Here is a 22,865-nt window from a genome sequence, read left to right as displayed (position 1 = left end):
GTTCCGCTAAGCAGACATGGTTGTTTCTCTTATTTCTGAGACACCGTTGATGGTGAATTGAAGGTCCTTGTGTGCACTATGTCAAAATGGTCATAGTTGTATGTATTTTATCTTCTATCTGAAGAGTAACTTTATTTTTTACTATATTGCATAACAAAATTATGGTTTACATTTTCCAATGTAGGTAGAGGATTCACATACACTGAGAGTTCTACCATGTTTCCGTTGATGATAAAATATCTCCCTCTGGAAGGTATATGGGCTATCCGCTCTTCCCCATATCTCTCTACTTATAACTCTACCTGGCTTTGAAAGTACTCTCCAATCTGATAATACTTGCATATCCCTATCTCCTGCTTTCAGCACACACTCTCAGCAGCAGAGAGCAATTGCCTTTTCACCCCTCACATGCTATCAATCCCCTCTATTTCTTGACTCATTCTGGCTCCCAGACTGTAATTCCCCTCTATGACTTTCCTTCTTTCTCATAAAAACTCTACCCAGATTTCAATGTTCAGCTCCTACCCTGCCTCCTCCATGTAACCTTCTTTGATAATCCAATTACTTCATTCTTCCTCTTCTCCAAATTCTTTCAGAATTTGTTATTTGGAAAATCTGGCATTGCATCTGGGATCATAGCACATTTGGAAGGGAACCTCAACTTTAGTTCCGTGCCTGTGCCAAAACAGTGCAGTGGAAAGTGCATATGTTTTAGTATCAGACAATTTTTTTTTTTTTTTTAGTATTGGACAATTCTTAATTTCAGTTCTAACTCCTCCATTCCCTAGCTTGAGTTGAGGTACTTAACCTTTTAAAGCCTTCTTTCTTCTCTAATCATGAAGAAAAATGTTTAACCTATATATCATGAAATTATATGTGCATTATAAATTATTTGGCATACAATAGGCCCTCGGTAAGTGAGTTTTTGCTCTCTTCTTCCTCCCCACTGTAGCCTTCATACTACCTAGCACAATGTTGAACATATGGTAAGTGTGACTTTACTGAAATGCACAGAAAATTCAGTTTGACTACTCAGCTTTTCTGTGAAATCCACCTGCAAGGAACTGGCCATCTCTCATCAGGCACATTTTGGGCAGAGAAGTGTCCACAAGGCCTGAGAGAGCAAACTTAAGAGAGACCATTAGAGTAGATGTTAAACTACTTGGTTCTTGAAATGGTTATAGTGATGGTTAATTTTATGTGTCAACTTGACTGGGCTAAAGGGATGCCTAGAGAGCTGGTTAGACATAATTTCTGGGTGTGTCTGTGAGTATTTCTGGATGACATTAGCATTTGAATGGGTAGACTCAGTAGAGAAATAGACCTCATCAATGTAGGTGGGAATGATCCAATCCACTGAGGGCCTGAATAGAACAAAAAAGTGGAGGAAGGGCAAATTTGCTCTCTACCTGAGCTGGGATGTCCATCTTCTCCTGTCCTTGGACATCAGCACTCCTGGTTCTCAAGACCTTCAGAGTTAGACTGAATTATACCACTAGTTTTCCCAGTTCTCCAGCTTGTGGATGGCAGATTTGGGGAATTCTTGCTTTCCATAATCCCATGAGCCAATTCCTATAATATTACCTCTTTTTATATATATCTCTATATACCCTATTGGTTCTTTCTTTGGAGAGCCCTAACACAGTCATGATCTCAGTCAAGATCTGATGACCAAGTACAAAACTCATGGACGTGGGCACTGGCGAAGGATACATGTAGCTGTGAAAATCTGACTCCTGAACAACCTGTGCCCAAAACTCTTTAAAATTCAAAGTACAGTGTTGGAGGAAATTTTTACTCTCTACAGTTGCCAAATTTTGACATTTCCCCCCTGACATTTTTATTTTCTATTATCAGAATTTCTTCTGAAAAAGAGAAGAAAAAGAAGATACCTAGAATATTGGTTTTAAGTGTTATTTTTGTTCTTGAAAAGGCTTCTCATAGACTTTAAAAGAAAGCTTTTTTCCTTCAGAGATTTATTTTGATAGAATTATCTGAGCCTTGTCAGGAAGAACAAAATTTTTGTGAGCCTACCGTACCAGTAAAATGCCAAATTATATGCTGTAAGTTTTTTGTTTTATCTCTGGGTCCAGTCAAAGAGAGAAAAGATTTTGAATCCAGAACTATTAGCATTTGGAGACAAAAGAGAGCCTTCACTGCAGCTGATACCCTGGGGCTTGTTCCCCAGCCCTACAAGCTCCATCACTCAGGTGGGAAGATGCTATATCCCTCACACACACACACACACACACACACACACACACTTCTGGAAATCTAAGGAGTTTACAAACAAGATCAATTTCCTCAGTAACCTCTTTTAAAAGCATTAAGTCAACTTTATAACGAGCACCAGGAGATGAGTGCATGCACACATACACATGCACACACACACACACACCACACCCCCACCAAAAAAGTAACATTTTACTGGGGGCATTAAGTCTGCACTGGTATATCCTGATCACAAAGAAGTAACAGAGTGCAGTGGGAAGAGTTTAGACTTTAAAACCAGACACACCTGGATGTGGATCCCAGTTCTACCACTGTCTGGCTCTGCTACTTTGGGCAAATTACCTAAACTCTCTGAGTCTCAGTTTCTTCATTTGTAAAGAGGAGATAATAATAATATCTCTGTTGAGGAGTCATGGTTAGAATTAAAAATTATATAGGTAAAAATGCCTTATGTACTGGCTTGCCTGCAGTAGGAGCTCCATAAATGGTATACTGTTACTATAAATGAAACCTGGGACTATGACACCTGAGAGACAAACTTCACGTGTTGGAGACACCACAGGCAGGCTAGCGTGAGTGGAAAGAGGCACCAACAAGTCGGTGAGGCTGCAGAAATGAGCAGGGGCCACATCAGGTAGGAGCTCATGCAACCACAGTAAGGACTTTGGAATTTTGTTCTCAGTGTGATGGGAAAGCCATAAAGAGCTTTGATTAGGGGAATAAAATTTTTTGATTATGTTTTGAAAATATTTCTTCGGTTGCTATGTAGAAAACAGACTGTGGTTGAGTGATTAGGAGGCTACTTTAGGAGTCCAGGTGAGAGCTGATAATGGTGGGAGATGATGATGCAAATGGCAAGAAGCGTTTTGAAGTGCAGTATGACTTGATGGTAGAGTTGACAGAACTTGCTGATAGACTGGGTGCATTGTATGAGAGAGAGGGGAGGAAAAATATGATTTTTAGGGTTTTGCACTGAGGAATTAGGAGAACGGAATAGCCATGAAACAGGGCAGACTGTGGGAGAAGCAGTTTGGGTCAGAGAGAGCAGGGAATGAAGAGTTCTGCTTTAAGCATGGGAGGTTTGCAATACCTATTAAACATCCAAGTAGGAATTGGAGACTGGACCTCAGAGGAGAAGTGAGATAGGAATTTGGATGTCATCATCCTAAAGATGGTATATGGAGCCACGAGAAGAGGAGATTGCCAAGGTAGAGACAGAAGGAATCTGAGGCCCAGGGCACTGCAACATTTAGAGGCTGGAAAAGGAGGAAATCCAGTAAAATAGACTTAGGAGGACTATTCACCCCTGGATTTAGCTACACAAACATATTGGTAAGTGGAATAGTGGGGACAAAAGCCTGATGTGAATAAGTTCCAGAATGAATGGAAACTGATGGAGGGGAAAAAAAAAAAAAAACAGTACAGGCAACTCTTTTCAGGGATTTTATTGTAAGGGGAAAAAAAGAGAGAATAGCTAGAAGGAGAAGTAGAGTCTTGAGAGTTTTTTTTTTTTTTAAGATGGAAAACATATTAGAATGCATGCTGATGAGAATGATTTAGTAGAGAGGGGAAATTAATGGTGCAGGAAAAAGAAGTGAAAATTTCAGGAGTGAAGTCATTGAGTAGGCCAGAGGAGGTGAGATCTGAAGAAAAGTGGGAGTGTTGGCCTTACACACAGTGAATTGTAAGAGGAGAGAAAGCCAAGTTTATGAGCAGAGATTCAGGAGGCTGGTAGAATAAATTGCCTCGCATATTCTAGAAAAAGGTCTAGGCCAAAGCACATTACTGGAGAGTACCCTATATTGGAGATGGGGGCATTCTACAGTATGATATTTCACCACACAACATAGGGAAAGGTAATTTTGTTTTTCTCCTGGTTCCTTGCCATCGACCCCTCCTGCAGCCTCTGTGGCTTTTCTCTCCAGACTCCAGCATGGACACTGCATGCTAATGAGACAACACTTGGTCCAATCCCAGACACTTGTTTCTGAATAATCTGGCATTTTATCAGCACCTACAGCCTTGGTTTTCCTGATGATTCAATAAAAGACCAAGGCTCTTAACAACCGTCAACTAGCTCTTTGGTGTGGTTTGGCTCCATGTCATATTAACCCACTGGGAAGTCTGGAACAATCTGATGAAAGGAGCACACCCTCCCCCTTTTGGGTCCTCCCCCAAACCATAGCTCAGATAGCAGGGGTTCAGCTTAGTCTTTCTGGGAAGATGCAGGAGGATAGGATGTCCTGACAATTTCAACTCCACACACCCATTTTGAACATCACCAGGGCCCTCTGGCTTTCCTGAGTCCCTTCCAACCATTCAAAGGCCTTGTTTTTGTTTGCTTCCTGGCAATTCTCATGTCTCCCTCCTCTCCGTCTGCTAGTCTTCTATTTCTCCTGAATGTGATCAAAGTAGGCTTAAGTATAACTCAAGCCCTAAATTCAAAATAAAGGAAAGTGTCCTTCCTATTGAGAATTAAAAAAAAAAAAAAAAACCCAAACAAGAACAGGTTTCTCTCAGTTCAAATTTGAAAATGCCAGGCAGAAGCTACACCTTTTAAATAAGCTTTGAGATTTCTTTGAAGATGGCAGAAAGATGGAGGAGAAAGAGGATCGGGTAGCAACTGGCTTTTGTGAAGTCCAGCTGGCACTGTAGAGCTTCCTGAATTCACAAGGGGCATCGGAGGCACTGAGATGGCAGAGATCGTTGTGGCAGAAGCAACTGGAAAATGTCCTGGGACTGAAACACAGACAGATTAACATCACCCCGGTGGACACTAATGACTTGCACTTTGAAATGCCAGAGGCTCATACTGCCAGTTAAGACAAGGGAAAAACACATTTCTAGTCTCCAAAGACCTTAGATCTTTCCAAACTCTGCAGGCAAATGCGGCCGTCATGAATTTCTGTAGCGGGGCAGCCCCTTCGTGCCAGTAGGGGAATCACTGCCAGAGTTGCTATGGGCAGCGTAGTCAGCAAAGCTGAATAAAACAATCCCTGAAAACCTCTCAGAAGTTAGTAATGATTCAATTTATAATTCAACGCAATCAAGCCTACAGCATCTCCAAATACCAAGCTTATTTTAGTGATACCACGTAAAACACTTTTTCCTCTGAAGGTTCACAGGCTAGACAAAAGGGTTTCCAAAAAAGTTTTATGATTTACCATCAACAGATAATTAGAATGTCTTTTCAATCACTGGCATTTGGATAAAGCAATTTTGCCCCAGCATGGGCATTTCTAGGAAGCAAACAAAAGTCAAAGAGGAGGGCGGGGTCAGATGGCGTACTAGGAGGACGCAGAATTCACGTCTCCTCACAACCAGGGCACCTACCAGGCACCGGTGGGGGACCACGGACACCTCAGGCGACGGGAGGAACCCCCAGCGAGCAGGTAGGACGTGGGGCGTTGGGGGAGTGAAGGGGGAGGAGAAGTGGAGGCGGGACGGGACTGGCTCCCCTGAGGGGCAGCTGGGGGAGGGGAAGGGATCCCACCCCGGAAGGGGTAAATTGGGGGACCACTGGGAGGGCAGAGGATCAAAAGGGAGCGTGGCCAGGTTTCCCCTAACCACTTGGGCCCCCAGGAACCCGTTGAGATCCCGGGGCCTGATCCTCTGCCGACCGAGGCCCCCTCCAGCCACGCAGGTCCTGAGGGAGTGGGAGGGAGGGAAGGGGGAGCAAAAGTAAAGGCCGGACCTCCAGGACCGGCACCCCTGAGGGGTGGCTGGGGGAGGGGAGTTCCTACAGCCAGCAGGACCCACCTGCGGTTAGGGGTCCAGCGGTGATGGGGGACACCCTGGGGGAGACGGTGGGGCAGGGGCACGAAGGAACAGAAGGGAACGCGGCCAGTGCCTTCCCTGTCCACTTAGGCACCAGGGAGCCTGTTGGGCTCGGGCCTAATCCTCTGCCCTCGGAGCCTCCCCACTGCCGCTCAGAACCCCAGCCCTGCCCCTACATCCCCACCCAGGGCCCTACCTCTACACTCGGAGACCCCTTAGGAGACCCCCTCCAACGAGCTGGGCCTAAATCCCACCCACACACCCTCACTCAGGGCCCCACCTCCAAACTCGGGAACCCCACACTCCAGAGGCCCCCCCTTCCATGTGCTGCCTCTCCCCACCTGAACAGGTCCTAAGCAGAGGCCCTGCCCTACTCTTGAAGGTCTCCCAGCACCCTCCTAGGTCCTGCCCCACCCTAAACCCCGCCCCTGCCTAAGTTCCACCATCACAACCCCCCACCACCACCCACCTAAACTCCGCCCCCATAGCCAAGGCTTTTTTATTTCTTCTTTTAGATTGGGGTTCTGTTTTACCTTGTTGATTCATTGTTGTTGATTCTTTTAAATTTTTATTTTTCCTAATAAATCTTTTATTTTTCTAATTTTTAAATTTTTTAAATTTTTTTTAATTTTATTCTTTATACTTTGTTATTATTCTCTCCTTTTGGCTTGTTCCCCCCACACACACCCTTCCTTTTTCCTTTTTTCTGTTGTGGTTTTATTTTACCTTGTTGTAGTTGTTTCAATTACAGTTTTATTTTTCCTAATATATTTTTTATCTTTCTAATTTTATTTTGTGTTTTATTCTTTGATATTGTACTGCTTTTTTTTTCTTTCTTTCTTTCTTTTCTTTTTTTTTTTTTTTAAATCACGCCACGAGGCTTGCAAGATCTTGGTTCCCAGGCCAGAGGTCAGGCCCAAGCTCCTGAGGTGGGAGCTCCGAGTCCAAACCACTGGACTAACAGAGAACCTCAGACCCCAGGGAATATTAATCAGAGTGAGGCCTCCCGGAGGTCCTTATCTCAGCACCAAGACCTGGCTCTATCCAACTGCCTGCAAACTCCAGTGCTGGACGTCTCAGGCCAAACAACCAGTAAGACAGGAATACAGTACCACCCATCAAAAAGAGAGAGAGAAAAAAATATGTTACAGATGAAGGAGCAAGGTAAAAACCCACAAGACTAAATAAATGAAGATGAAATAGGCAAAATACCTGCAAAAGAATTCAGAGTAATGACAGTAAAGATGATCCAAAATCTTGGAAACAGAATGGTGAAAATACAAGAAACATTTAACCAGGATCTAGAAGAACTAAACAGCAAACAAACAGTGATGAAAAACACAATTACTGAAATTAAAAATACTCTAGAAGGAATGAATAGCAGAATGACTGAGGCAGAAAAACAGATAAGTGAGCTGGAAGATTAAATGGTGGAAATAACTGCCAAGGAGCAGAATTAAAAAAAAAGAATGAAAAGAATTGAGGACACTCTCAGAGACCTCTGGGACAACATTAAATGCACCAACATTCGAATTATAGGGGTCCCAGAAGAAGAAGAGAAAAAGAAAGGGTCCCAGAAAAAAATTTTTTTTTTTTTGTGGTACGCGGGCCTATCACCGTTGTGGCCTCTTCCGCTGTGGAGCACAGGCTCCGGATGCACAGTCCCAGCAGCCATGGCTCACAGGCCCAGCCGCTCCGCGACATGCGGGATCCTCCCAGATCGGGGCACGAACCTGCGTCCCCTGCATTGGCAGGTGGACTCCCAACCACTGTGCCACCAGGGAAGCCGCTGAGAAAATATTTGAAGAGATTATAGTCAAAAACTTCCCTAGCATGGGAAAGGAAATAGTCAGTCAAGTCCAGGAAGCACAGAGAGTACCACACAGGATAAACCCAAAGAGAAACACACTGAGACACATATTAATGCAACTATCAAAAATTAAATACAAAGAAAAATATTAAAAGCAGCAAGGGAAAAGCAACAAATAACATACAAGGGAATCCCCATAAGGTTAACAGCAGATTTCTCAGCAGAAACTCTGCAAGCCAAAAGGGAGTGGCAGGACATACTTCAAGTGATGAAAGGGAAAAACCTACAACCAAGATTACTCTACCCAGCAAGGATCTTATTCAGATTTGATGGAGAAATTATAACCTTTACAGATAAGCAAAAGTTAAGAGAATTCAGCACCACCAAACCAGCTTTACAACAAATGCTAAAGGAACTTCTCGAGGCAGGAAACAGAAGAGAAGGAAAAGACCTACAAAAACAAACCCAAAACAATTAAGAAAATGGTAATAGGAACATATCAATAATTACCTTAAATGTAAATGGATTAAATGCTCCAACCAAAAGATATAGACTGGCTGAATGGATACAAAAACAAGACCCATACATATGCTGTCTACAAGAGACCCACTTCAGACCTAGGGACACATACAGACTGAAAGTGAGGGGATGGAAAAAGATATTCCATACAAATGGAAATCAAAAGAAAGCTGGAGTAGCAATCTCCATATCAGACAAAATAGACTTTAAACAAAGACTATTACTAGAGACAAAGAAGGACACTACATAATGATCAAGGGATAAACCCAAGAAGAAGATATAACAATTGTAAATATTTTTGCAGCCAACATAGGAGCACCTCAATACATAAGGCAAATGCTAACAGCCATAAAAGGGGAAATCGACAGTAACACAATCATAGTAGGGGACTTTAACACCCCACTTTCACCGATGGACAGATTATCCAAAATGAAAATAAATAAGGAAACACAAGCTTTAAATGACACATTAAACAAGATAGACTTAATTGATATTTATAGGACATTCCATCCAAAAACAACAGAATACACTTTCTTCTCAAGTGCACATGGAACATTCTCCAGGATAGATCATATCTTGGGTCACAAATCAAGCCCTGGTAAATTTAAGAAAATTGAAATCATATCAAGTATCTTTTCCGACCACAACGCTATGAGACTAGATATCATTACAGGAAAAGGTCTGTAAAAAATACAAACACATGGAGGCTAAACAGTAGGCTACTAAATAGCCAAGAGGTCACTGAAGAAATCAAAGAGGAAATCAAAAAATACCTAGAAACAAATGACAATGAAAACACGACAACCCAAAACCTGTGGGATGCAGGAAAAGCAGTTCTAAGAGGGAAGTTGATAGCAATACAATCCCACCTCAAGAAACAAGAAACTCTCAAATAAACAACCTAACCTTACAACTAAAGCAATTAGAGAAAGAAGAACAAGAAAACCCCAAAGTTAGCAGAAGGAAAGAAATCATAAAGATCAGATCAGAAATAAATGAAAAAGAAATGAAGGAAACGATAGCAAAGATCAATAAAACTAAAAGCTGGTTCTTTGAGAAGATAAACAAAATTGATAAACCATTAGCCAGACTCATCAAGAAAAAAGGGAGAAGACTGAAATCAACAGAATTAGAAATGAAAAAGGAGAAGTAACAACTGACACTGTAGAAATACAAAGGATCATGAGCAATTACTACAAGCAACTCTATGCCAATAAAATGGACAACCTGGAAGAATGGACAAATTCTTAGAAAAGCACAACCTTCCGAGACTGAACCAGGAAGAAATAGAAAATATAAACAGACCAATCACAAGCACTGAAATTGAAACTGTGATTTAAAATCTTCCAACAAACAAAAGCCCAGGACCAGATGGCTTCACAGGCAAATTCTATCAAATATTTAGAGAAGAGCTAACACCTATCCTTCTCAAACTCTTCCAAAATATAGCAGAGGGAGGAACACTCCCAAACTCATTTACGAGGCCACCATCACCCGGATACCAAAACCAGACAAAGATGTCACAAAAAAAGAAAACTACAGGCCAATATCTCTGATGAACATAGATGCAAAAATCCTTAACAAAATACTAGCAAACAGACTCCAACAGCACATTAAAAGGATCATACACCATGATCAAGTGGGGTTTATCCCAGGGATCAAGAATTCTTCAATATATGCAAATCAATCAATGTGATACACCATATTAACAAAATGAAGGATAAAAACCATATGATCATCTCAATAGATGCAGAAAAAGCTTTTGCCAAAATTCAACACCCATTTATGATGAAAACCCTCCGGAAAGTAGGCATAGAGGGAACCTACCTCAACATAATAAAGGCCATATATGACGAACTCACAGCCAACATCGTTCTCAATGTTGAAAAACTGAAACCATTTCCTCTAAGATCAGGAACAAGACAAGGTTGCCCACTCTCACCACTGTTATTCAACATAGTTTTGGAAGTTTTAGCCACAGCAATCAGAGAAGAAAAAGAGATAAAAGGAATCCAAATCAGAAAAAAAGAAGTAAAACTGTCACTGTTTACAGATGACATGATGCTATACATAGATAATCCTAAAGATGCTACCAGAAAACTACTAGAGCAAATCAATGAATTTGGTAGAGTAGCAGGATACAAAATTAATGCATAGAAATCTCTTGCATTCCTATACACTAATGATGATAAATCTGAAAGAGAAATTAAGGAAACAATCCCATTTACCATTGCAACAAAAAGAATAAAATACCTAGGAACAAACCTACCTAAGGAGACAAAAGAGCTATATGCAGAAAACTGTAAGACAGTGATGAAAGAAATTAAAGATGATACAAACAGATGGAGAGATATACCATGTTCTTTGGTTGGAAGAATCAACATTGTGAAAATGACTATAATACCCAAAGCAATCTACCAATTCAATGCAATCCATATCAAACTAGGAATGGCATGTTTCACAGAACTAGAACAAAAAATTTCACAATTTGTATGGAAACACAAAAGATCCCGAATGGCCAAAGCAATCTTGAGAAAGAAAAATGGAGCTGGAGGAATCAGGCTCCCAGACTTCAGAATATACTACAATCTACAGTAATCAAGACAGTATGGTACTGGCACAAAAACAGAAATACAGATCAATGGAACAGGATAGAAAGCCCAGAGATAAACCCACACATATATGGTTACCTTATCTTTGATAAAGGAGGCAAGAGTATACAATGGAGGAAAGAATGCCTCTTCAATAAGTGGTGCTGGGAAAACTGGACAGTTCCATGTAAAAGAATGAAATTAGAACACTCCCTAACACCATACACAAAAATAAACTCAAAATGGATTAAAGACCTAAATGTAAGCGCAGACACTATTAAACTCCTAGAGGAAAACATAGGCAGAACACTCTATGACATAAATCACGGCAAGATCCTTTTTGACCCACCTCCTAGAGAAATGGAAATAAAAACAAAAATAAACAAATAGGACCTAATGAAACTTAAAAGCTTTTGCACAGCAAAGGAAAACATAAACAAGATGAAAAGACAACCCTCAGAATGGGAGGAAATATTTACAAACGAAACAACTGACGAAGATTAAGCTCCAAAATATACAACAGCTCATGCGCCTCAATATCAAAAAAACAAACCCAATCCAAAATAGGCAGAAGACCTAAATAGACATTTCTCCAAAGAAGATATACAGATTGCCAACAAACACATGAAAAGATGCTCAACATCACTAATCATTAGAGAAATGCAAATCAAAACTACAATGAGATATCACCTCACATTGGTCAGAATGGCCATCATCAAAATATCTACAAACAATAAATGCTGGAGGGGGTGTGGAGAAAAGGGAACCCTTTTGCACTGTTGGTGGGAATGTAAATTGATACAGCCACTATGGAGAATAGTATGGAGGTTCCTTAACAAACTAAAAATAGAACTACCATATGACCCAGCAACCCCACTACTGAGCATATACCCTGAGAAAACCATAATTCAAACACAGTCATGTACCACAATGTTCATTGCAGCTCTATTTACAATAGCCAGGACACGAAAGCAACCTAAGTGTCTATTGACAGATGAATGGATAAAGAAAATGTGGCACATATGTACAATGGAATATTACTCAGCCATAAAAAGAAATGAAATTGAGTTATTTGTAGTCAGGTGGATGGACCTAGAGTCTGTCATACAGAGTGAAGTAAGTCAGAAAGAGAAAAACAAATACCGTATGCTAACACATATATATGGAATCTAAAAAGAAAAAAAAATGGTTCTGGTGAACCTAGGGGCAGGACGGGAATAAAGACACAGACGTAGGGCCTCCCTGGTGGCGCAGTGGTTGAGAGTCCGCCTGCCGATGCAGGGGATACGGGTTCGTGCCCCGGTCTGGGAGGATCCCATATGCCGCGGAGCGGCTGGGCCCGTGAGCCATGGCCGCTGGGCCTGCGCATCCGGAGCCTGTGCTCCGCAACGGGAGAGGCCACAACAGTGAGAGGCCCGCATACCGCAAAAAAAAAAAAAAAAAAAAAAAAAAAAGACACAGACGTAGAGAATGGACTTGAGGACACAGGGAGGGGGAAGGGTAAGCTTGGACGAAGTGAGAGAGTAACACTGACATATATACACTACCAAATGTAAAACAGATAGCTAGTGGGAAGCAACTGGGAGATCAGCTCAGTGCTGTGACCACCTAGAGGGGTGGGATAAGGAGGGTGGGAGGGGGACGCAAGAGGGAGGGGACATTATGGGGCTATACCTGTGCATATAGCCGATTCACTTTGTTATACAACAGAAACTAACACAACATTGTAAAGCAATTATACTCCAATAAAAATGTTAAAGGAAAAAAGAAAAAAAAAAAAAGTCGAAGAAGAAAGAGCTTGCTGGAAACTTTCTCCAAAGGAAAATCTTTCAAGAACCGCTCTCAGCTGCAGGAAGGGAACGTTCCCACACCAATTTGATCAGCAAAATAAATGGGGGCTTTGAGCAGTGCGGATCAACAAAAGAATATCTGGTGTGACTGAAGGAAGGAAATCTCTGGTTAAATATCTAAAACTGCAAATGGGTAGGAACTGATTAACTGTAATGTCAATCTCATGAAATCAGTCCTAAATGAATCTAAAATTCACACGTCACAGGTTTCTAAAGTCAACTTAGCGCTTACAAATCTGGTCGACAAATAACTTTCCGATGCCCTGCACCAGGTGCTAGAAGCAAGGGGAGAAGTAAAACTGGACCTGAGTTCTCAATTTCTCATCCAGGTGAGAAGGCCAAACTAACAGAATGAAAGCGGCATAATTAAGTGCCAAATTGTGCAATACTGATTTTAAGTTGAATATAAATTCAGAAATGAGAGAAATCAGTGTTGGTTGGGGTGGAAGAGTTCCTGGGAGGCAGAGAAGCAAAAGACCCCCAATGAACCCAGACATATTCGTCTGCAGGCCTGCCTGCAACTGTCACCATCACTGCTGTGCCTTTGCATTGTGGTTATTATTTTAAAACAGTGTAGGATAGTGGTTAGATACACACTGGCTTTGGAACCCGCCTGCCTGGGTTTCAAACCTGGCTCAATCACTTATTAGCTGTGTGATCTGGAGCAAATTAGCCTTTCTGTGCCTCCGTTTTCTCATTTATAAAATGTAGTTACTAACAGATCCCACCTTATAGAACCGTTAGGAACGTTAAATGAGCTAACATATGTAATTCACGCAATGAGTTTATAATTTGTGCATCAGAATCACCTGGGGAGTTATGTAAAATATGGGGTCTGTAGAAGTTAAAGAAACCAAGCTCCCTAGTGCAGCTAATTATATTTGGTGAGATGGTGGTAGAATATAGTGTGGAGACTTTTTTCTTTGAGTGTCTTATTTCCAAGCCACTTGGTCAGCAGACCATTTCACCTTTGTTCTAGGGTGTTTCTCCTCAACCTCTTGCACAATTTTGCTGTGGAATATTTTTGGTGTGTTAGTTTCAATTTGGAGTATATCTGAAGTTTCAATTTGGAGTATATCTGATTTTTTTTAAAGTTCATTTATTCTTGACTTGTTCCCTTTTGTTGAAACTTTGGAGTATAGCTTAGTTATATTTTAATCTTTCAACATTCTCAGTGTGTTATCTTCTTTTAATGTAATGAAGTTATAATCAACAAAATGATAAAGAAATGAGAACACAGAGAATGAATTAAAACAGTAAAAATAATTTAAAAAATCAACTTACTGATGTTTAGAGGAAGCATGCTATTAAAGAATTAAACATAAAACTATGGAGAATAATGGTACTACCCAAAGTCAGTATGTATTAAGTTGGGCCTTTTTCTAGTGCAACAGCAAAAGCTCTCTCAAACCAGCTTAAGTACAAAGGTGATTTATTGGCTCATGTACCTGGCAAGTCCAGGGGTAAATCTGGCTTCAAGTACAACTGGATACAGAAACACCAATAAAGTCATAAGCCTTCTCTCCAGACCTTGGCTCTGCTTCTCTGTGTTGTTCTCATTCTCTCCTACTACATACAGGTGTCTTAGTGGGCCAGGGAGAATGCCACCAGCAATTACTGATTCACATTCTCATGGCTGATAACTCTAGGATAAGGTGTCTTTCCTACCAGCTGCAGTTAAAAATTCAATGAATTATGCCATTTGCTTTATTTTGGGTCCCTATTACTCTAGCCAAAAGGATGGGATTCTCTCATAGGCTAGCCCTGGCTCATGTGCTTATCCCTTGACCACTAGTGGGGTGTAATATTGGAAATTAGAAGAAGTATGAATGTAGGGGAAACACTGTGGAACAACGACAAAAAAATGCTGACAGTCTCCTTCTAATATGCAGCGATGAACACGTATCTTTCTTGCCATATATAATTCAAAAAAGTGCTTTAATCCAATATAATTCAACTGTCCCACACTCAACAAAAACACACCACTCACTTTCCAGTGGGAGACAACCCCAAGACACACATTGGTTCTACATCCTGCTTGCTGTGCCACATTTGCAGGTGATTTGCATTCCTCCCAGTCAGGCCTGGAAAGCAAGATGGGCAGCCAAGAATAGCCATATCAATGTCTTTGCAACTTAATGCAATGAAAAATCCATATATTCTTTACTAAGCACAAGTAAACTCTATTAGTTTCCCTCTCCAGCTTAAACTGAAATTATCAGAAGGTAAATTGCATAAAAGTATCCAACTTGTAAAAGAAATTACTTTCCAACCCTTAGAGAGACACAAGCTAAAACAAAATTTCCTATTACCTATTGCTCTTAGAAAATTAAATATATTTTCTAGTTCCTTAAAAACAACAACAACAAAAACTTCAGTTAAACAGGAAATTTAAGAGACCCGTGTCACATTTTAGGAATTAACAATGACTGTTAATAAAGACTTCCTAAAGTTTACGTTCAGCTATTACAAGGATGATAGTTTTCTGTCTTGAAGGGATTCAGTTGTATATAGTACATTGAAATGCCAATTACGTTTGACTACTATTCTATATTGATTTATCCAGACACTATCTGCCCTGTGGGAAACACATAAACTTTCAGCCTTCACACATGGTAACACTGGGAAAATATCAGCAATTAACCCCTTGTTGCCAATGCTGGTTACTTTCTTACAGTAAATGACCCTGCATCTGTCTTCCTGGTTTGTGCACTTACGAAAGAATTATTGTTTGATGGAAGTGTTGCTGAAGGGTGTAACAATGACAAATTGGACCTCCACTTATAATGAGAATCTCCGGGCTGTGTGCAAATAAAGGTCTGAGCAGAATATTTTTTGAATAATTGGGAATTATACATACGTGTATAAGTTTGGATATGAAAAATGTAGTCACAGATGAAAGAAGCCCTTGATTCATCAGACAAGTTGCCTTAAGAAAAAATACAATCATAACTAAACATTAAATCTGCTGCTTAATATATGTTAAGGCTTTTAAACAAACCAGGCTTTTAAACTCAAGGCAATCAGTTGGTTCTTTGCTCACACTAGTTTGGATGTATTTGTGTGAAAATTGGAGGAGACTCCAAAAAGGCCAATAAACAATTATGAATGATCAGCTCTAGTTTTTGATTCTTTGTGATTCCTCATAAATTATATGAGGCCAAGAAAAGGTTAATTTGACCTAAGTGAGATTAATGGCCACTGCCTCGTAAATTTCCCATTCAGGGCATTGAGTGTCATACTTTCAGCTAAGAATTTTGAAGTTAAATCTTTTTTTTTTTTTAAACTTTGGTCTTAAATGAAAATCTTTGTCTTAGATTGTATTAGCTACAATCTCAGATATTTCATGTTTTATGTAAAATGACTTAGCAACAACAGCAAGTTTTAATGTGTGAGCAACTATTTGCTGGAGAAGTCAATCAACCATGTTGTTCCCATGAACATGTCTCCAATTCGAAGAGGTACAGTCTGATACATTTATCTGCCTGCTTCTGTTTACCCTGCACTTATACTGACATGACTGAGTACAGTGTTTTTCAAACTCCAAGTCATGCTGTATTAATGAATAGTGAAATCAAAATACAACCAGCATTTAAGATCTTTTTCTTTATGAACACTTAAAACCATATATAAAGTAGAGAGAATAGTAAAATGAACTCCTATACACCCACCCAGATTTCAAAAATAGCAAGATATTCACACTTGCTTCTTATGTACTTTTGTTCTAACTTTTATTCCTTGGGGAGGTTTCTTCAAGAAAATTCCACACAGCATGTTAATTTACTTCTACATATGCCAGCATGTATCTCTAAAAATATACAAGTATTTTCTTACATAGCAACAGAGCCCATTATTACACTAAAAAAGCAATAATTCTTGTATTGTGCATTATATTCATGTCTAAAAAAGTCTTCTTATAGCTGGTTTGTTTGAATTAGGATCAATCAGCATTGTAAAAAATGAAATAGAAAATAGATAAGTAAATATCTAATGGCATCACATGTAGCAAGGCTCATTACTGTTTTATAAAATTTTTTGGTATGTGTGTATTCGTGTCACTTATAAAACATATTTTCTTACCATTGGTCATAGCCACGGAAGCGTGAACACCACTGGTTTAGAGAGCCTCTCCTTTACTCGATAGGCTCTGGGCAGACTTCTGTGTCCAAAAACACTTTCTGCAGTTTAAGAAGGGATGTATATACAGAAAGGAGAGCTCTGTATCTTTACTTTGACTGTCCCCGCTGACTAGAAGTCCTCTCGCCCTGATGTCTACTACTTAACATCTTCCCCAGCCTATGAGGGCTGAAATATCGTTCCCACTATGAAACCTTCTTCTGTTCTCCTGCCGGGCTGTCATTTGGCTTGTCTCTTCTTCATTCTACTCATCACACTGCCTAATGGAATGGTTATCTATATACAATATGTGTTTTATCCTCTCCTATAAATTAAGCTCATCAAATGTAGTATGAATAATTTCTTTGCCCTGAGATGTAACTTGCCCCGTGCTTTGCTTACACTAAGCATTTAACAACTGGAAAACTAAGTTAGGAATTTGGGACACTGGCTATAGATTACTAGGCAGTAAAGATGTTGGGGTCAAAAACTGGACCCCAGGGAGGGACTGGAGAAGAACCCAAATTCATGAGGTTTAGACTTGATTATGAAAAGCAACAACAACATTGACGGTAGTAACATTATTTTTCACCGTTTCCTATGTGCCTGTAAGTACGTCACTAATATTCCCAAATAATCCTGGGAGGAAAGGGTAGGTATCACCAGTGTTACACATTTAAAAAAAAAAAGCAGTTAAGTACTTCTGCAAAGTCTGGCTTCTAAACTGTTAAAATTCTGTTCAGAGGCTATTCTATTTACTGGGATGGGGACCCCTAATTTTCTAACCAACAGTTGAACACATTTCATAGTTCAGAATAACTGAGGGAGAAACCAAGGATGCTCAACCTGGGCTTCTCTTCCACTTTGTCACATCTTCTGGAGACTAAAGAAATCTGAGAACAACTTGGTTAAGTCTGAACTGAAAAACAGGCAAAACCACTCTTTCTCTCTTACACACACACAGCACATACCTTGCATGTGTTAACAGCTATTCATCCTTCAGACCTCAACTTAAAGATCCCTTCCCTGGAAACTTTTTTGATTCCCAGGTGAGGCATACTCGCTCAAGGAAACATGTCTCTTTCCTTCAGAACCCCTGTTTCAGTGTTTAATTCATTTAGTGTGATTATTTGATTAATATCTGCCTTGTCCCTTAGAATGTAACTTCCATAACAGTAAGGACCATGCCTGCTTTTGCCCATCATATTTTTTTCTACACTTAACTTGCTGCCTGGCAGAACTTAGGGGTTTAATAGTGAATACATTCATGATTGAATAAATGAATGCCTAGACAAATTTCATCAGTATTGCCTCATACTTCAAGAGGAAGCCTGGTACAGGAACAGAGAGAATCTTGGTTGGGGATTAACGGTTTCAGAGCTAGAAGCAAGTAGAAAAGAATATGCATTCATTCTCACTACTACCTCTACCAGCCTCATTGATTCTGCAACCACATGCCTTGTCTTTCCTTCTGTGACATTGGTTGGACTGTCTGGATTCTTACCTAAAGTCAATCCCTTCACTTTTGTACTGGATCCCATCCCGTCTTGCATATTCAATGTACTCTTTCTTCATCTTATTCTGCATTATCAATTTTTCACCACTTACTGCAGCACTGTCTAGAATTTACTGTGATGATGAAAATGTTCTCTGTGCTGTCCAATATGGTAGCTACTAGCTATATGTGGTTGAATGTGGTTAATTACTAAGGAACTGAATTTTAAAATTTATTTAAATTTAAATCTCCACTTCCCCTTCCTTCATGTACTCTTTTTTTTTTTTTTTTTGCGGTACGTGGGCCTCTCACTGTTGTGGCCGCTCCCGTTGTGGAGCACAGGCTCCGGATGCGCAGGCTCAGCGGCCATGGCTCACGGGCCCAGCCGCTCCGCGGCATGTGGGAACTTCGCGGACCGGGGCACGAACCCGTGTCCCCTGCATTGGCAGACGAACTCTCAACCACTGCGCCACCAGGGAAGCCCAGGGAAGCCCAGGGAAGCCCCTTCATGTACTCTTAAACTTGCTTCACTCAATCATTTAGCTCAACATGTCACCAAAATGGCTCTTCTAAGCATCACCAGGGACCTGAGTTGAGAAATCCTATGGTCAATGTTGAGTGCTCATTTTACCAGAACAGCAGCATTTTACACGGTTGATAATTCCCATGGTTGAAAGATTTCTCTCTGTTATTTGTGAACTCACTACTCTGTCTTGGTTCTCTCCCTACCTCTCTGGCTATTCTTTCTCAGTTTCTTGTGCTGGATTTTCATCTTCGCATCCTCTAAGTACTGAAGTGTCATAAATCTCAGTCCTTTGACCTCATCTTTTGTCTATCCATATTTTCCTCCTAGGTGCTTTCATCCATTTCTCATCCATTTCTATGGCTTCAAATAATAGATACAGACTGTAAACTCCGAAGTGTATCTCTAGCTCTGAACTCCAGACTTGTACATCATACAGCCAACCCCTTACTCAAACTTGACATTTGGATGTCTAACAGGCACTTCAAGTTTAATATTCCAGATTACTTTTGATTTCACCCTTTAAATCTGCTTTTCCCTCAGTCTTTCCCTTCTTAATCAGTGCCATCTCTATCTTTCTAATTGCTCAGGTCAAAAATTTTGGAGTCATTTTTGACTTACATCCCATAGCCAATCCATCAGTAAATCCTCTTGGTTCTATTTAGAGTGAGGATCTGACCCTTTTTCATTCTCTCACCTGCCACCCCCCTTGTCCAAGCCACTACCATCTGTACTCTGGATTATTGCAAAAGCCTCCTCACTGGTCTCCCTACTTTTATTTATCCTTATTCCCTTAAAATCACCTTTTCAAACAGCAGCCAGTGTGATCCTTTAAAAATGCAAATGGATTCATATCACAACATACTAAACTTTCCAGTGGTTTCCCATCTCATTCTGAATAAAAATCAAAGTCCTTACTACAACACTCTGCATGATGAGGCCCCGAACTACCTCTCAGATCCCAACACCCACGGGTCCCCGCCACCCCCTTTGCTCTTTCTTCTCAGCCACACCGTCCTCATTGTTCTCCGAGGGGGTTAAGCATACCACCCTCAATTCCTTTCCCCTTATTTATTTTACATCACAGTTCTTATCTGTCTTCCCAAACTAAACTTTGGAACCAATCGAATCAAAATCCAGACTTGGTCTGTTTTGTTCTCTGCTGTATCCGCATCTCAAACAGTGCCTGGCATTATTTGAGAACACTATTTATGTGTTCAATAAATCAGTGTTGAATGAGCGAATAAATAAATTATATCCTAGTGCCTAGTAGTATAACCCAGAGTAAATAATTTAACCTTTTTTTGGATCTCATTTTTCTCATCTCTCAAAGGAGAAATGAGCTGGATAACCTCCAAACACATTTATTCAGTAATTATTTAATGCAACCTACCGTGTGCTTGGCACTGGGTAGGTGCTTCCGCTACAGGAGAAGGTCGCACAGTTCCTGCTTTCAAGGAGCTCCTTGTCGGGCTTCCGGAAAAAACTTCTGAGCTTTCACCTGGGAATGCTTACAATACAGCTAGGTGAAGAGGGCGTTGCAGAGTTGTCTGTACTTGAAGCCTGTTCTCGGCTTCCCACATTAACTCCGATTGCCCCAACAGATACTGAACGGGCAAAACTTTGCTGAGAAAGCTGCTCTGAATTGTGTTTGAAAATACATACATAACTTGACTATCAATTAGTGTTTTTACAAACTGAGATGGCATATCACAGCACTGATTTAAAAGTTATGTTTATGAGTCGAAACCTTTGGGTAACTTGGGAACTTGTAACCCAAATTTACATATATAATATGCAAAAAATCTTTAAGTTGATTTACATGCACAGGGTACCCTTCCAGGTCGTAAGGCTGGGGGCCCCCTATTTTATCCCCAGATTTGGCTCAGGACTTTTTTTTTTTTTTCAGTACTCTTAATTATACTGTTATCTTGCTGGTGCATTTACTGAAGGAATGGGTGGGGTGGGAGTTGGGGAATATAATGCGTTCACCGCCAGCTTTAAAACTATACGACCTTCGTTAGAATCCATCCATTTCATAAAGCAAGGCACTGCTCATGGACTTAAAAGTTGGACCTCCGTATGTATACCTTTACCCTGGCCCCAAGCACACAAATCACATCATATTTAACCTTGGAGGCCCCTAGCACAGAGCAAAGGTCCTTAACGTTCTTCCTGTCCCACACTTCTGACTATAGTACGTTCCTCTCAGTAGGCGCGGCATCTTGGGCTTGGAGCGGGAACCGCGTAAAGTCGGCTACAACTCCCGCACTCTGCAGAGAAAAGTCCCACACTCCGGGATCTTCACAGTCGGCTCTTCTCGAGAGTTCCCGGGTGTTCTCGCTAGTTGGCCCCCCACAAGCCCTTGCGCGAACCTGGGAGGAGTCGACCTCTTCCGACTCTACCAACTGAAAAGTGAAGGGGTGGAGGGACTGAACATGCTGACGTGAAGGAAAGAGAACGGAAAGACACGCTCCCTGGAATGATATGTCAAGCCATCTTGTAATGCACATATCTCGTGGGGATCATATGTCCTGGGAGAAACAGGTTTTTCCATCTTCCAAGTTATAACAACACGTGCCTCCCCCTACGTCTGGCGCGCCCGGCCTTTGGTCTCTCCCGCGCCGGGCGACCCCGAGGTCACGTGCTCCCCCTGTCTTTCTTGCCCAGCGTGCAGCCTATGGTGGGGACGGCCGAGCCATGGCGGCCTTGCTGAGACCGGCCCGGTGGCTCCTCCGCGCCGGGGCGGCCCCGCACCTCCCGCTCTCCCTGCGCCTTCTAGCGGGAGGCCCGAGCCGGCCGCACGCCGCCTTCTGTCCGCGCGCCGCTGGCGCCGGGCCCGTCGCCAGGTGAGTGCCCGGCTGCTTTCTCAGCCCGCCTGCAGCGCGGCAGTTCCTCGGGGTCGTGGACGTGGGCGAGGGCCGGGTCCCACCTGTGACCTTTCCACACCTTCTTTGCTGCTCCAGGTCCAGGCGTCCCCGGGCCTCGTATCACGTTCCTTACCGGGGGGTACCGGGGGGTTTAGGGTGACAGGGTTGGTCGCCCTCAGAAGGTTACGGCCACGGGCGTGGCTTGCTTCCGTCATGGATCCTACCGTCGCCGCCTCGGACTCGGCCTTCCTGCCCTCGGGTTACAGACATCCTAAGAAGCTGAGAGGGGCTTTGAAGGCTGCTGCCAGGGGTCAGGTGTTACTCTTCTATGATTAACCGGCTCGGGTGTTGTCCCACGTGCAAGCGTTATTGGTGCTTAGTAACCATCTAGGACTTAAGTTTCGAGAGCTTTCTTTTTGGAGGGAGGATAGGTTGGGAATTTTGGGTGAGCTAGGAGTAGTTTAGAGGTGGAAGTTTAATTATCATTAGTTTGGGCTTTTGCCTCCGTTTTCTTCAGTGGAGTTTACCTCTCAGTATTTACGAAGGTGTGTAGCGGGTTGGGAGTCGGGACAGTAGGCTCTGTAAGTGTCAGTGAATGGATAAGTGGACACATTCTAGGCACTCTGTGGGAACTGGGGGTGCAAAGGCAAATTAAGTTCTTAGTGGGTGTCAAATGTGTGAATAAATGCTCTCATGGATTGAGGTTTATCAGGAGGTAAGTTTGGTATAGACTTTGCCAAGGAGAGGATAAGGAAGCTTGATGAAGGTGTTAATTTGAGTAGTATTCTGATCGCCTGAGAAGGGTAGATGGGCACTGAGGTTTTAGAATTGAAGAAAAACTGATTTTGAAAGACGAGTGTTTATAAATAGAGGTACTTTGGGAGATAGCATAAGGACTAAGAGCTGAGGATCTGGAATAGGCCAGGGCTGGACTGCAGGCTTCTCTATTTGCATTATGCCACTGGACAAGTTACGTGACGTTGACAGGCCTCAGTTTCTTTAGTTATAATATGGGAGTAGTAATAGTGTTGGTGACATTGCATGAGGTTATCTATATAAAGCTCTTAACATAGGGCCTGGCT

The 22,865-nt window shown here is 41.6% G+C and overlaps 1 protein-coding gene and 1 long non-coding RNA gene across 4 annotated transcripts in view; one reads left to right on the top strand and one right to left on the bottom strand.

Moving 5' to 3' along the window:
• LOC309815998 overlaps positions 1–21,237 on the bottom strand; it is an 85,142-nt gene extending 63,905 nt beyond the window's left edge. For all 3 annotated transcript variants that reach the window (XR_014295943.1, XR_014295944.1, XR_014295945.1), the window contains exon 1: positions 20,307–21,237. This is a non-coding gene — a long non-coding RNA (uncharacterized lncRNA). The remainder of the gene's footprint in view (positions 1–20,306) is intronic.
• A 366-nt stretch (positions 21,238–21,603) lies between these two features.
• The window catches only part of LRPPRC (leucine rich pentatricopeptide repeat containing), a 104,668-nt gene continuing 103,406 nt past the window's right edge, over positions 21,604–22,865 (top strand). Inside the window, exon 1 of the mRNA XM_082643124.1 lies at positions 21,604–21,762. Within this exon, the coding sequence (XP_082499250.1) occupies positions 21,614–21,762 (149 nt within the window). The 5' untranslated portion in view covers positions 21,604–21,613. The remainder of the gene's footprint in view (positions 21,763–22,865) is intronic.

Source organism: Mesoplodon mirus (genome assembly GCF_964341445.2).
Source record: "Mesoplodon mirus genome assembly, chromosome: 14".
NCBI lineage: Eukaryota > Metazoa > Chordata > Mammalia > Artiodactyla > Ziphiidae > Mesoplodon > Mesoplodon mirus.
This window is presented reverse-complemented; position numbering and strand designations above follow the sequence as displayed.